The following is a 16,213-nucleotide window of genomic DNA, read 5'->3' as shown; positions in this document are numbered from 1 at the left end:
AGGTAGGTATTTAAGATTTGAGGCTTTCACGGCGGTGACTATGAAGAAAACAGTCTTCTGGGATTTGGCACCGTGTATATGTGGTGTTAACCGACGTTTCGGAGGAACGTATCGCCTCCATCTTCGGGGTAGAAGAAAAAATATAAGAAATCTGCAAGCGAAGATGGAGGCGATACGTTCCTCCGAAACGTCGGTTAACACCACATATACACGGTGCCAAATCCCAGAAGACTGTTTTCTTCATAGTCACCGCCGTGAAAGCCTCAAATCTTAAATACCTACCTACCTAACCACCCACCTACCCACCTACCTACCTACCTACCTACCTACCTACCTACTACATATTGTCGCGTGTTTCTTAGGTAACGCGGCAAGAAATTTATGTGGATCTCGGATTAGATGAATATGTTTATTGGACAATTGCTTGTTTACACTCAATTATAACGTCTTCAGACGTTTCCTCTTCAACTGTTACACCCTCTTGCACCGCCATTCTCGGTGGGGTGTCTTCGTTCTTCGTTCTTCTATGGTCGCTCGTTGAATCTGAGCTATCCTTAGCTCTCGTTGGATCAGAGCTCTCTTCTTAGCTCTCGTCGAATCTAAACTGACTTGGTCCTCTGAACGTTCTTCGCTTATATATCCAGCGCTCGGACGGGAGAGAGACCACCTTGCCAAAGGGTTCAGTTTCGCTGTTAGCTGGAATATCCGTTGCCGCGGGAACTCAACAATTCTGCCTCTGTTGGGTAGGCAATTTCCTAGGTGACATGCGTTCTCATTGTCCGTTGCGCAGCAATGGATATTCTATAGTCCGGCTTTCAGGCAGCACGTCACAATAACTACGGCGCTACAGCCCTTTGCTGGACCTTGGCCGCTTTTTCAGTTTCTTAATCCTAAACACAGTCAGTAGAACTGCATGCATGAGTGATCAGCCCGTCCCAAGGCCGGTACCTACACACAGAACGACACAAACACAAAATAAACCACACAGACATCCATGCCTGGAGTGGGATTCGAACCCACGATCCCAGCGTTCGAGCAAGCGAAGACGATTCATGCCTTAGATCGCTCGGCCACTGTCATCGGTATTTAGGCCCTATAGGAAAATAACTTGTAGCTAACACGAAGAATGGAAGTGTTACTATGTAATTCAAGAGGTGTAATATTTCAGATAAACTGAAAAGTTAAGGCTATGATAAGTTCTTCCCTTAGAATAAACAAACATGAAATTCACAAACAAATATTCACTGTTGATTTTTTTTAGATCCCCATTTATTTGCAGTCTGTATGAATACATTTAGCAAATTGTTGTGAGTTGTGTGAAATGACGTGTGGAGGGGAGCTCATTAGTTCCCCTCCGTATATGAATAGGTTGGGGCCTGGTGGGAGAAGGGGAGAAACTTAAGCTGAACTTAAAACTAAACTACTAACTAAGATTATATTTTGAATCTGGTGATCAGATCGATTGGCTGGTGTCGTTTGAGGCGCCTTAGGTCTGGTGGTTGAAGTAGTTGAGCTGCAAGTTCGTTGGGGTGTGTATGTAGTCGAGCTCTATATTGGGAGCTCCACTGACTGATCTCTTCCTTGATTGTGTTGATTTGAAGATACGCACTGAAACAGACAATACTTAAGAAATCATGTCCATATACTGAACGAAAGCGGCCTCCGTAGTCTAGGGGTAACGTTCCCACCGCATGACTCAAGGTACGCGGGTTCAAACCCGACGGAGGTCGTGGAATTTTTTAAGGGCGGAAAAATTCAGGGTCTCGTGTCGTAGATTTACGGCACGTAAAAGATCATGTCTCTAGGAGACCTCTGAGCTAAATTAGGCAAAAAGTTTCCCGCCCAAGTAGTTTCCGATGCCTCTGGTAGATGGGGAAAGTATCAGGTACCGAGGGCTGACTTCGTTGGCTCAACGGGGCTGATAGCACGCACCAGTAGCGGTAGGGTATGGCACATGCCTGGATATCAAAGGGGGACGTACAATAGATTATTGGTCGCGGTGCATGGGGAAACCCACCCCCTCTAATAATAATAGTAATAATAATAATAATAATAATGACAATATACTGAACGAATAAAATAATCAACATTTATCGAAGGAAAGTGCATTCGACATAAGACGTGGGTTTAATTTTCTCTACAGTTTTGGTCCGAAATATTTCTCGCTCCAACAAATAATTAACGAGTTACGCTCGAAATTCCTTAAGAAACGCCCGTAGGAGTTCTTGAAAAGTATCCATTACCTTTGTCCGACATTAACCAAAATTTGGAAAGATGGAGACATTTTAATAAAACTCCCTGATATTAAATTTCATAAAAATCCGTTCAGCCATTCTCAAGTTGTTTCATGAGCACTACTAGACGGACGGAACAAATTTAATAGGCGCTCGAGTAGCGAAAACGCCTAAAATGGAAGAATTATCACGGTAAATCCCCGGATTATGGTGTTTCGAAATAATGACTACATCACATGTAACAAGAGTGACAGGATCACGCATAGAGCCTACATCATGTTTCTCTTTACGCTGAAATCAATTTGATCAAAAACGGTTCGTTGTATTCAAACAGATGTTTCAAGGAGCGTCTGCCACCGCATTTGTATTCCTCACAAAATCTTCCGCACGCACGTGTTCATGTCCTTGTCAGTTTCCAACCCATGTCCATGTCAAACAAACCAATAAGATCACAGCGAACGTTTAGGTCACGTGGTTTGTAATCCTCCTTTGTATTCAGAAAGTCCTGGGTTCAAATCTTGGTCCGGAGACAGGCTATCCTAAGGGAATTTTCGTGGTTCCCTCAGTCCCTCCCCGAAAACTCCGGAATATAACCTTAAATTAAATTTCAATAATTAATCAGGGAAAATCGGCTCAACCGGTTAAGCTCTAGACATGCATTCAGGAGGTGTCCGGTTTGATTCTCGGCCGGAACACCGGCTATCATGACTGAGATGTTGTTTTCCCCAGTCCCTCCAGGCAAACGTTAATACAGTACCTCAGATTAAGTTACGACCGCTTCCCCCGTTCCTCGAGGGTTCGAATCCAGTGAGGTCATTATATTTTTCAATTGACCTAATCCTTCCAGCCGCACCATGACCCTAGAGTCGACGCTGCCTCTAACAGAAATGACTACCAGGAGTCTTCCTGCGAGGTAAAGGGCGACCGGCGCGTAAGGCTAACAACCTCACCGCCATCTATGAGCGGATTGTCTACAAAATATGAGAACCTCGACGTCTCACACCCCTATGGGCCTTCATGGCGTGTTAAAGGGATAACTTTATCTTTTCCTGTCTAAGATAAATGTCGTATAATCCGGGGAAAGCCAATAGACTTGTCGGATGAACATATCGCTTCAATCTTCAAGGCTGAAGAGTAGGTCAAGCATTGGGGCAGTTACCCTTCTTTTTCCTCTTATTGATTAGCTCTGCATCTCGCGGAGAGCGCATAGAAGTAGACACGTGGGCTTCAGTACGCGGTTCGCTCTGCTCTTGTCCGGTACAGTCTGGTTTCTCGCTTGGCTTGCCCTCCGACTCTAAATATGGGGTGACATGTTCCTCCGAAATCTCTCTTCACTTTCACCGCACTACACGCCGTTACGTGTATCCTAGAAGACAGAACTCTTCACAATCACCGCTGGCAGAATTTCTCATCCAACATTTCAATTAAATTGTCCATTAATCCGCCTACTGAAGGTAAAATTGTCTCTGTGCTTAACTAATTAAGCACTACGCCATGAAGGCGACTAGGGGAATGGAGGTATAGCTTCACAATTCTTGACCTCGGCACTAGTTGGAGATGAGTGGTCAGTTTCTCGCCCCGGCCGCTTTACCCCCGAGGAAAGATCCCCCCGTAACCAAATTATAGGAGGCTGGGTGGGCCCTAGAGCCGGTCTGGAGGACGTGAGAAAAAGAAAATGCTTGAACCTACCGGGACTCGAACTCGTCAAGCCCGTAGCCAGTCGCTATACCGACTGAGCTACCCCGGCTACCACTGTTCTGCAGCATACGGTCCCAAATGCAGACAGCGAAGTTACATAAACCACAAATAAACTAATAATACCATGAAGAGTGCTACCATCTGAGAGATGACACCGTGGAGGAACATATGTCTCCCTCTCCAGGGTAGAATCCATATTCAGTAAGCAAAAAGCTGTTGCTGCTTGCTCGCAGTTCTTTCTTCCAAAATACCAGACCGTACGGCACCACATCCCAAAAGATTTCTGATTTCTCACTCGTTTCCTCCGCAGCATATCTTCGACCCTGAAAATAGACGCAGCATATTTCTGCGAAACAGCAGTAAACCTGTGCCGTATTACACGACGTCTTATGCAAGAAGACGGAAAGGTAAACGGTAAAGTGGTCCCTGTGCTTCACTAATTATGCACTACGTCACGAAGGCGTATTGGGGAGTTTATGTATAGATCCACGTATTCTTGACCTCGGCACTAGTTGGCGCTGAGTCGTCAGCTTTACGGCCCGCCCGCTTTACCCCCGGGGGAAAAAGCTCCCGGTACCCCTAGGATAGGAGGCTGGGTGGGCTTGGAGAAGGGAAAATTCTTGACCCCATCAAGACTCCAACCCATATGTTGTTCAGTCCGTAGCCAGTCGCTATACTGACTACGCTATCTCTGTAACAAGACGTAGTTGCCTATAGGGTTGTGAGACGTCGATGCTCCCACATTTTCTAGACAATCGGCTCACAGATGGCGGTGTAGTTGTCACCCTTACACGCTGGCCGGTTTTTACTCCCCAGGAAGATTCCTGGTACTCTTTTCTGTTAGAGGCTAAGTCGACCCCAGGGCCATAGCGCGGCTGGAAGGTTTACGTCAGTTGAAATATGCAATGACCTCTCGTCACAACCATCGCTACAGGAACCTCAGATTCGGCAAGTAACACCATCCCAACAATTTCTGAATCTTTCTCTAATTAAGTTACATTTATTAAAATTTCTCTAGCAAACACGCATAGGCCTTGCTTGTTATCCACGGCTTGGGACGGATTCCAACCAAAATATGTAGAAAATAGTACTAAGGCCTACATTCCCACTAATCCGATGTCTTTCGGGCGTATCAAAAAGAGGCAAATAAACTGATGTCGACTGAGACACGAAGGAAACACTTTATTAACCAGAAGGAAACTGTTTAAAAGTCTGATGACGTTAACGTATTATTCGCAACACCAGTCATATCACGAACCGGCAAGGTATAACATGGGAAAAAAAAAGAAAAAAAAGAAAAGAGAAAGATGGTGGTGTAGTGACGCGGCAAGTTGTGAAAACAAAACACACACGAGCAGTTGACTGGAAACCAGCATGGCAGCCAATATAGCAGAAGGAAACAAGCCAGTATCGATGTAACAGTAGCAGGAGAAGCGTCTTTGATCTTATGGACAGAAAATCATCAGCAAAGTCAGTTTACTCTTACATTGGCTTCAGGAAGTGTTAGCATTTCGCACTTTCACGAGTTATTATGAATTAATGTGATTCGGTAAGTGGATATTTAATTGCGTCTAGTGCCCTAAATTCCGATCTGTAACGAATAACTGCAAATTATTTTTTAATTTAATGTGTATTTCCAGGTGTTTGAAGGGGAATCACCTGTTACAGGTGAGTACAGAAAAACTGGCGAAACTAATTTAATTTTAATTTAAGTTGACATATAGTGATTAGTTTTCTTTTATACCAGTTTCACTGACGAGAATATTGCATGTTCTGGTAGTATAATGACTAGGTCACGGGATGGACAGCAGAAGAATCGGTGTTCGATTCCCAACGAGGTTAAAGATATTGTCCTCTTCCCCCCACAGCGTCCAGACCGGCCCTGGGGTCCATCCAGCCTCCTATCCAGTGGGTACCTAGGGCTTTCACCTCTGGGGCCAAGCGGTCGAGGTATGAACCCCACCACTCACCTCCATCTAGCGCCAAGTTCCAGAATGTATGGAGCTATACATTCGGTCCTCCATATGTCTTCATGGCACGGTGTTTAATTAGCACGTGGACAAATTTATCTTTTCTGCGTCTACTCTTCTAAAATTGGAGCCGGAATAGCGTAATCGGTGTACCGACTGGCTACGAGCTGGACGATTGAGGGGTTGGAGATCGAATCTCGGTAGGGTCAAGAATTTTCTCATCTCCACTTCGGCTCTGGGGCCCACCCAGCCTCCTATCCAAATGGGTACCGGACGCTATTTCCTCGGGGGTAAAGCGGCCGGGTAGTGGCGCTGACCACTTACCTCCAACTAGTGCCGAGGTCAAGAATACGGGCATCTATACACCCACTCCACCGTACGTCTTCATGGCGTAGTGCTTAATTACATATTAATTACATATATAAAATTAGTATCGGAGATTATATTTCGGTCCGCCATGTTGGAACGCTTCCAAAACTAACCCAGATGTGTCTTTTAAGTATTATTTTGTCTCTTGAAGAAGGAGATTTCTTTCCCTTATGCCATATTTTCTGTTAAGGCTTTTGATATTCAACTGATGTTAAGAGATTTGCCTATCCACATTCATAGGGGCGCGTCGTAACAAATGTTACAAGCATGAAATTTGTGCTTCAGTAGAGTATTCATATATTCAAAATACGTTGTATGCCATGTCTCGTTGGCCTCGATCTTCATTTATTACAGATACAAATATAAAGTTAAAGCTAAAGCTATCCCTGCAACAGGCCATGGAGACCCATAGGCTCGTGAGACGTTGAGGCTCCCACATTTTCTTAGTCATTCGGCTCAGAGATGGCGATGAGGCTGTCAGCCTTACGCGCCAACCGCCCTTTACCCCCAGGAAGATTCCTGGTACTCATTTCTGTTAGAGGTTGAGTCGAAACCAGGGCTACAGTGCGTCTGGAAGGATTAGATCAATCGAAAAATCCACAAACATATCATTGCAAAATTATACGCATCTCAGATACACTGTGTAGAGTCACAAAACAATGTTCTTCGTGTTTCTATAAATATTGACTGCATTTAAAACTGCTGAGCATGAAGTTGTCGAGCTTAATAACATATAGTCACGTGATGGAGGGTGACTATAAACGGGTTTTGGTTTGATGACTCGATTTATTGCACACTTCGCTACAGCGCGTGACTACAATTTACAGTCCACTATTACACATGCACTAGTGTACACACATGTATTTACTGCCGTTGCTTAGTAACGGTTTCTAGTTGCAGACGTTCCCCTTCCTCAAGTTTCCCGAACTGTCCTCGGCCTCAGTTGCCAGATTATCACAGCAACAGCTCACAACTAAACCTCAGCGGTTGTCTAACTTATCGTAACTTTTAACTGGTCCTGGTTATAACATCTCAGCATGGACCGCCTAGAAAATGTCTCTTCCATTATTGTTATGGTCTGTCGTTGCAGCGGAAACATGCTGCTTTGCGGAGCCGTTACTTAGCAATGATACTGTACAGTTGCTCGTTTCGCGGTCGTTACCTAGCAACGGGTCTACATGTCACAATATGTATATCCTATTGGCATGTCATACAAATTCTCTTTACGATGAGCCGATTTTGTACTTGATCTTCATGTAAGGTACGTGTTTTACTGAACCGGTATGAAACAAATTTAAATCTACTTGAGACCTTTTCGTGTAGACCTCCGACACCAAATTTTATGAAAATTCGATCCGTAGTCACAGAGTCGGACGGACGGATGGACGGACGTCCTGCCTTAGTCTTGCTTCATATCGAGCATTTTGTGATTATTGTAATTACTAATCTCAACTTTTAACTGGAACAGAGTACAAAAATATTTTGAAATCAAATATTTTAGAACGCCCATATAACGTCTTTCGTAAAATCCTCCACTGATCATTCTTTCCCAGCAAGTTCTTTGAAACATTACGTATTCCCGTGAGGCTCACGAACCACGGTTTGAATGACAGGATTATATGAACGGCCAACTTCGAATATTTGTTAAGTAAATGTAGAACTGACTCTGTCATATTCGTCACGTGCCTTGTGGCCTTTACGCCTACTCTGTCTGAAGGACTCAAGACATAAAAAAATTTATTGATCTTTAGTAGTGTTACACAGACAATAAACAGAAACTCCATATAGTATCCGCCAATTTAATTTCAAGGACACTTTGTTTACATATGTTTTACTTAAGACATAAAGTTGTGACTGCGCTTAATTAAGCATCATGCCATGAAGACGGGTAGGGAAGTATACCCCACCATTGGCACTAGATGGGAGGCGAGTGGTCAGTTTCACGCCCCGGCCGCTTTACCCCCCCGGGGAAAGCGTGCCCAGTACCCACTTCATAGGGGGTTGGGTAGGCCTCAGAACAAGTCTGGACGGTATCGAGAAGAGAAATATCTCGTGCTCCTGCTGGGAATCGAACCTCAACACCTCAGTCTTCCGGCCTGTAACCTAGTCGCCATACCGTCTGAGACATCTCAGCCCCTAATTATAAGCCACATATTTATGTGCATGTATGGAGAAAAACTGTGTTTACGAAGACATTTTCTCTTTTACTTCAAGCATCAAACATGACTATAGACGGGTTTGGATTTGTAATTGGACACTTACAGAACGTAACTACAAGTAACTACAGCGCTATCGCTAATTCACGCATTCTACAATTTACTAAAGCACGCACGAATTCTGCTCAGCCTGCTGTATCCTCAACGGTTGTCACCTGGTAACGGCTTCCAATGCCGTAGCTTGCTCATCTTCCGCGTTCACGTCCTTACTGACCAGCGACTGTCTCATAACTAACTCCCGGGCTGGCGGCCCTTTCCCACCAACTTCCTACTATTCTCACTGCCGTCTCAAGACTTGTAATCGCAGCTGCTCCTCGTTATATAGCGCCAGCACGGACCGCACACAAAACACCGCCGCCAGTAATTCCTCCAGTGTTGCGTGCGCGTCTGCAACGGCTGTTGCATAACTGTTTGCTTTGCCTTCGTTGCCTAGCAACGGGTCTACATGCCACAGTATATTTAGTATCATATCGCATCTGACCCAATTGAAACTAGCAAAAAATGTTTTATACTAGTATTTTAGTTCATATGTAGTTCGTCACCAATTGAGTATTTCCTCAGGAATCACCTGATGATGGCCTGTGTGGCCCGAAGTATGTTGTGAACTGATTTATAAAAAACTTTGTACGACGGTTACCCTCCACTTTTATTTGTAAGCACCACACACAGATGGTAACTTCCTTACTTTAGAAGGCAATGGTAATTATGTGTACCGTATTCTTTAACGTTAAACAAGGCAGCGCTTTGCTTGCATACATTGTCATGGTCATTTGGTTCTCAGAACATACACCGACTGTTTCCACAAATACCACTAACTTCTGCAACGGCGATGCAGTAAATAAGAACGGACTTAACGTGTTTAGATAAGCCAGCTCATAATTCTGTAGTTCTCAGACTACTCGCTAGATGTCAGGTAATATCCGGAAGTTCCTGCGACCGCCATCTCGACACGGGTTTTCTTGGTTTTGCTCTGTCTCCAAGCAAATGCCGAGATACTTCTCAAGTTCCAAGTTGGATCAGCGTGCTTATCCAAAACTCAGGATTCAGACTGATTAAAATTAACCGCCTCTGAAGGACCCTAAATTACGTTTAAGTTTCGGTTTCTTGAGTTGCGTTTTATACTTATCTGTCAACGCAACACAAGACTATTCACAGATACGCCTACTGCCATTTTCCCCCCCCCCTTGGCACTACAGCCCCAGTGGGCCTAGGCCTACCTCCATGAACTTCTCCGTTCACTTCGGTTTCTCTAGATCTTACACAGACGATAGGACTCCTTGGGCGGGTGATCAGCTCGTCGCAAGGCCTCTACCTGTAGACAAACACAGAAAAACGCACACAAACATCCATGACCTGAGTGGGATTCGAACCCACGATCCCGGCTTCCGAGCGAGCGAAGACAGTGCATGCCTTAGACCGCTCGGCTACCGTGACCGCCTACTGCCATTAGCTTTCCAAATTATGCAACACTTAATTAACCGTAAAATCTTTTCTGGCTAACAAATGTGTCAGTTGGTTAAAAATCACCGACGTTTCAGGGACCATCTCTAACCCCATCATCATGGTGGTCCCTGCCAGGTCGGTAATTTCTAACCAACTGACACGAAAGCTTCAGCTTACATCATAACCGGGAAATAAATTCTGTGGCCCTTTCCACAGTGGTTCACAACATTTATTCTCTTAAACGTGGATCAACAAATTCGTTCCAATTCCTTCATGAACACCCAGGACAGTGAGCACTGCCTAGGTCCTCGGTAATTTCTGTGCACGAAACTGTACCAGGCCGTCGGTTGGTACATCCCCCAGTTTCTCTCTCTCACTTCTAAAACATTCACCTTCTCTTTCTATCTGTCTCTATTTTTATATTGCTAGTGGGGTGGGACTAAGTCCCTTGTACTGCGGCCACTTCTTGCCTATTGTTCCAGCCCCGGATGATAGGTGAGGGTGATTGTGTGGCAATTGGTGGAATGAAGATTGGCAGGGGAAACCGAAGTACTCGGAAAAAAAAACCTGCACCAGCGCCACTTTGTCCACCACAAATCCCACTTTACCAGACCCGGGATCGAACCCGGGCCGCCGCGGTGGGAAGCCAGCGACTAACCGCTTGAGGTATGGCGCGGCCCATATCTGTCTCTAAGTACCCTCGTTAAAAGACAAGGGGCGTTGTCTAGGAACTTTCGGAGTAAAAAATATTCATTTTAACCCCCCCCCCGGTACAAATGTAGGGTCTCTTGCTAACCTCCACTTTCCATCCTCTCTTAATGCTTCCCTCATAAAAGGTTTGAAAGCTGGGGCTGAGTGAAAGAACTAAACAAGTACAGTCGTACCTCCTACTTAGACTCATGCTTTCGCGAAAACGGGACGGAAGTTGAGTTCAGTATAACGTTCCTGGAGCTTAAGGCTCAAACCCACTTTAATCTCTAGTACGCTTCAATTCTGTTGGTTTATTATGTATGAAATCAATAAAGGACCGTAAAATAACGCAATATTAAGAATTAACTATTAAAATATTTGGTCATATCTTACGCGGTAACTGCCTTCTAAAAGAAGTTACTGAAGGAAAGATAGAGGGGCGGATAGAAGTGACCAGAAGACGAGGAAGAAGACGTAAGAAGATGCTGGATGACCTTGGTGACAGAAGAGGATATTTTCATTTGAAGGAGAAAGCTCTAGATCGCATCAAGTGGAGGAGCTGTTTTGGAAGAGACTGTGGACCTGTCGTCTTGATAGATTACTGATGAATGTATATAAGTTAACTTAATTAACTTAAGCGTGAATTATTAAAAGTTAGTGTCCGAGCCACAGAAGGATCTTCATGACTTGTACGCTTCTCCAGGTATAATCAGAATAAGTCGTAAGTCGCGAGGTACGTCTGTATAGCGTATTCCCTTAATACGCTTAATATTTCAAGCGTTTATTCAGATAAGCTCAAACGACTTTATGCTGTCATGAAAATTTTCACCGATGCTACCAGTGCGCATGAGTAAATCATTGTGTTATCGGCCTTTCATGCTGCAATGTTAAGTGTTGCCCATACACAATCCTAACTACGAATTCCTGCACCATCTGATATCAGACCCTGCGGTTAGCGTCATGCAACCCGATAATGTCGACTCTATCGGCGTTCCCGCGAACTCGTTGCAAGTTGTAAGGCGTGGACGTTACATTACATTTTTATACAGAGTAAGCACAAATGATTTTCGCAACTTAGCTATGGCTGATGTATAGTTGTTTATTTCGCCGTCGTTGCCTAGCAACGGGTCTGCATACCGCAATATATATTTCGAAACGATCAGGTAAACTAATCCATCCGAACTTTCAGACATTAGATTACATCCGTGACAATTCTTAATCAAAGCGTGCACATGCATTTGTAACGATTTGTCGCCAGGGGCACTGCAGTCAATAAAATAGCGATGCGTCTGCAAAAAGTAAACTAAGTCACGTGGTTTAATAAAACCAAATGTGCGAAACGAGTGCAGCGGCGTTATAGGACGGAATTTGGAATGGATCCACCCTCTAAGTCGTCAATTTATGCATTCTGCGAAGAGTTCTGTGACATGTTATTTGTGTAAAGAGAGATTTATGCTTCTCCCGTCAAGTCGGGCCGATTCATAACGCTAAAGTTGTAGGAAACTCACTTTAGATGAAGTTACGTTGGCATCAGGAGTGTACAGACGTCTTGGATTTGACTGGCCATTGCACTGCTCTGACGTTTAAATATAGCCACTCATACATCAAAATGAAGACTGAATAATATATTCTCACGTATTTGGAATAGCGTGACTAATAATAACGGGTTCTGGATTTGATGAATGAATTTATTGGCACTTCGTAAGATTTGAGGTTTTCACGGAGGTGACTATACCTACACGGCGTCACATCCCAGAAGACTGCTTTCTTCTTATTGGCACTGTTTCTTAGTCACTAACTTCTTAATGCCTGGGAATGTGTATAGGACCTATATTAGTATTTTCAGCGTTTTTCACAAACTGAGCCCTCAGGTCACGTACAGTACGCATGCCGTGGGTTCATAACGCTAAAATAGCATTATATGTATATAATATCTAATGCAGTCTCATTACTGATATTAGACTGTATATCGCAATGAATGTCTACGTGCAATGGGGCACTGAAGTGACTTCCCAAAAATTACTTGTGTACGTAAATAAAAAAGGTAAAGCTATCCCTGTACCGAGCCGTGGAGGCCCATAGGGTTGTGAGACGTCGAGGCTTCCACATTTTTTAGATAATTGGCGCATAGATGGCGGTGAGGTTGTCAGCCTCACACGCCGGCCGCCCTTTACCCCCAGGAAGATTCGAACCCGCTACCTTCCTGCTTGTAATACAGTGTCTCAACCAATTACGCTACGGCGTGCCCCTGTGTAAATATAAGTTTACTAAAAAAAATATAAACACTTACATGTGGTTGGGGGGTACGCGGTAGCGTAGTTGGTTGAGGCACTACGTTACAAGTCGGAAGGTCGCGGGTTCAAGTCCATATGAGGTCATTAGATTTTTCCAATTGACCTAATCCTTCCAGCCGCACTATGGCCCTGTGGTCGATTCAGCCTATAACAGAAATAAGTACCAGGAATTAATTAAATAATCTTCCTGGGGGGTAAAGCGCGGCCGGCGCGTAAGGCTGACAACCTTACCGCCATCTTTGAGCCGATTGTCAAGGTAATGTGGGACCCTCAACGTCTCGCAACCCCATGGGCCTTCACGGCCTGTTACAGGGATAGCTTTACTTTAACCTTTCTTTTACTTTATATGTAGTTGTCCGCTATAAAATTAAAAATGTGAAATGGAAACAGACTTTAAAACAACGGTTGGCCACTTCTTTCTATGTTCACAGTTACAAACTGTATGAATCACAGCTTGCACGATCAAAACGTTAACGAATAATTCCCAATATAAATTAATTTTAAATCTCCCTGTATAATACAGTATTACTTCAATGAATTCCCCCCTTAACGTTAAAATACATATAAAAGTAAAGTCTAAGCGCGTTTCTGGTCAGATTTGAAAGGCAAATTTACTTACGTACTTGCGACAGTAAACACCACATGCTAGGCAAACACTGGATACCACTCGAAGTAAAGCACTTTACTTAACAGCAACATACACGTATTTCCTCCTTCTGCATCTGACTGTAACGCTCCGGACCGTACAAGCTGCTCCGTTCGAATCTCGCTCGGGGAATCGGATATTCTGATAGAGGGTTTTCTTTCGTTATTCTACTAAGACACTCCCCCGGGTTCAATTCCCGGCGCTACCAGATTTACTGGGAAGTAGTGGGTTTGGAACGGGGTTCACTCAGCCTCTTGGGGATAATTGAGGAGCTATTTCAAGGAAATAGCGGCTCCGGTCTAGAAAATCGAGATTACCGGCCGTGGGGATCCGTTGCGCTGACCACGCGACACCCTCTATCCGCAAAAGTTGGCACTAACTTGGCCGACATGCGGCGGTCGCTCGGTCGGTATAGTTCTCTTGCGGACTACAGGCCACGGAGTTTCTTACTAAGACACTCCAGACAATTGCCAACAATTTATGGAACTCGAAGGTTCATTACCGTGTTCACAAGATCCCTCCATTGGTACCTCTCCTCAGCCAGATGAATCCAGTCCATTAAACCTCATCTCGTCTAAGATCCAGTTTAATATTATCCACCTATGTACGTCTTGGTTTCCTAGTGGTCTCTTTCCTTCTGGCTTTTCCACCAATATCCTATATGCATTCCTCTTCTCCCCCACTGTACTACATGCTCTGCCCATCTCATTCCCTTTGACTTGATTACAGTAACAGAACATATAAAAACTAACAAATTTTAAGTTCTTAATGATTAATATAATAATGAAATAAAGTCCGTCCATTGTATGAACGAGCGTACGTTTAAATCATGTAGGCAACCTTACTGAAGAAAAGTCCCTCTTGGTTTCATTTTATGAACTTCGAACAAGGAATGTATATAAACATTTCAAACAAAGTCCATCCACTGTACGAAACCCATTACGTCATGTATGGTGTAGGCAACCTCTCGGGAAGAAAAGATGTATATATATGAATTTCCCACTGGCGCATGAATACCGAGGGTACGTTGAAAACAGAATTTGGTCACATTCTAATGATGAAGTAACAGCTACATCAACTATGACGCAAGCCTCGTTTTCGTAGTAGACGGTATATTGTAAAAGTACACTTCCATAAGAGACAGAGAGAGAAAAATACGCTCTTATTTTTACTGTGATGGCAACGCGGCCTGCTGACGAAGTGGCCGGTGGGAAGCCACATGAAATCGGTTTGAGAATCGCTGTTCTCAGAAATCAGAAGTAGAGGAATTTGCTAGAGTGAGGAGTTGCATTATGAGATGGCGTAACGACAACCTTGTAGCTCCTGTCTTCTGTTTTCCTTCTATGAAACCGGTTATTCGAGCCCGCAAACGGGCCTTGAGAGACAGATGTAACGAGAAGTCACCAGATGTTTAAAACAGTACAAGAGCTTACGTTCAGAGTCGCGGTTTAATGTACACATGCTTTGTATGCGAGAGGTGAAAGGTAAAGTTGTTGCTGTGCTCAGTTACTTAAAACACCACGTTATGAACAGGTATGTGGGAGTGGAGGTATATCTGCATCATTCTTGACCTCAGAACAAAATGGATGTGAGTGGTCAGCTTCACTCCCCGGTCGCTTTACCCTCAAGGGAAGAGCCCTCAATAGCTATTGGATAGGAGGCTGGATGGACCCCAGTGCTGGAGCGGACGCTATAGAAAAGAGAAAATCTCTTGCCACTGCTGGGAATTGAACCCGGGCAGTCCAGGCCGTAGCCCGTCACTATACCGACTGAGCTATCTCGGCTGTGTTCTGGAGGCCCGGGTTTCAAATCTCGGCCTGGAGAAAGGCCCGTCTGAGTATTTTTCATGGGATCCCTCAACCCCATCACGTAACCGTCAGGATAGTATCTTAAATTAAGTCATGACCAGGGCCCGGATTTTGATGACATGTCATCTTTTTTTCCTTGTATCCTATGCGGTGCTCTTAAATATATAAATCTCGGATATGAGCTGCTGGTTACAGAAATGTAAATTTTATAGGTAATTTTTTGTCATTTTTTGACATTTTTAGGTTTAAGGTCATTTTTTCATTTGGGGGGTAATTTTTTGGGCTTTTAAGGGTATTTCTTGTCATTTTTGGCCATTTTCTGAAATGTGAATAACATAGAAGCGAAGTGTTCTTTCTTTTCTCCTTTAGGTCATTTTTCTGGATTTTTTCGGTCATATTTTTTAATGTTTTCAGGTCATCAAAATCCGGGCCCTGCATATTACATTTTTGGGTCATATTTTAGGTAATTTTTCTGGATTTTTCGGTCATTTTTTAAATATTTTCAGGTCATCAAAATCCGGGCCCTGGTCATGACCATTCCTTTTATATCCCTTCCAGTTCATTATTCACTAATCATCTCGCCATTTAACGCTGCATAATCTGAGCCACTAACTTATTTACTTACTTCCTCTAAAAACCTTCGCCACTTCACGACAGACGCCCGTTCTTCCATATTATTTGTCGTTTGCTTGCTTCTCCCCGCTTTCGCTAATCGTAAATCATTCTCTATATCACACATCTCAATACGAGCCGTCCTACTTTTTTTTCTGCCTTCTGGATTACTTTAAAAATCTTCTTAGGCAATCTTGTCAAAACCACTTTAATCACATGCACCAACCAGCACT

At 43.9% G+C, this 16,213-nt stretch overlaps 2 protein-coding genes across 3 annotated transcripts in view; one reads left to right on the top strand and one right to left on the bottom strand.

Annotated features, from left to right (window-relative positions):
* Positions 1-1,292: 1,292 nt before the first annotated feature.
* The window catches only part of LOC111874055 (gastrula zinc finger protein XlCGF7.1-like), a 55,409-nt gene continuing 40,488 nt past the window's right edge, over positions 1,293-16,213 (bottom strand). Inside the window, exon 5 of the mRNA XM_033755314.1 lies at positions 1,293-1,608. Coding sequence (XP_033611205.1) covers positions 1,434-1,608 — 175 coding nt within the window. The 3' untranslated portion in view covers positions 1,293-1,433. The remainder of the gene's footprint in view (positions 1,609-16,213) is intronic.
* LOC111874056 (sodium/potassium-transporting ATPase subunit beta-2) overlaps positions 5,289-16,213 on the top strand; it is a 36,097-nt gene continuing 25,172 nt past the window's right edge. The window contains exons 1-2 of one of the 2 annotated variants that reach the window (XM_023869223.2): positions 5,289-5,481; positions 5,573-5,600. The gene's annotated coding sequence lies outside the window, so the exon portion shown is untranslated. The remainder of the gene's footprint in view (positions 5,482-5,572; positions 5,601-16,213) is intronic. The other variant, XM_023869224.2, reaches the window with a different exon arrangement.

The sequence above is a fragment of the Cryptotermes secundus genome, unplaced genomic scaffold (genome assembly GCF_002891405.2).
Source record: "Cryptotermes secundus unplaced genomic scaffold, Csec_1.0 scaffold1991, whole genome shotgun sequence".
Classification (NCBI taxonomy): domain Eukaryota; kingdom Metazoa; phylum Arthropoda; class Insecta; order Blattodea; family Kalotermitidae; genus Cryptotermes; species Cryptotermes secundus.
This window is presented reverse-complemented; position numbering and strand designations above follow the sequence as displayed.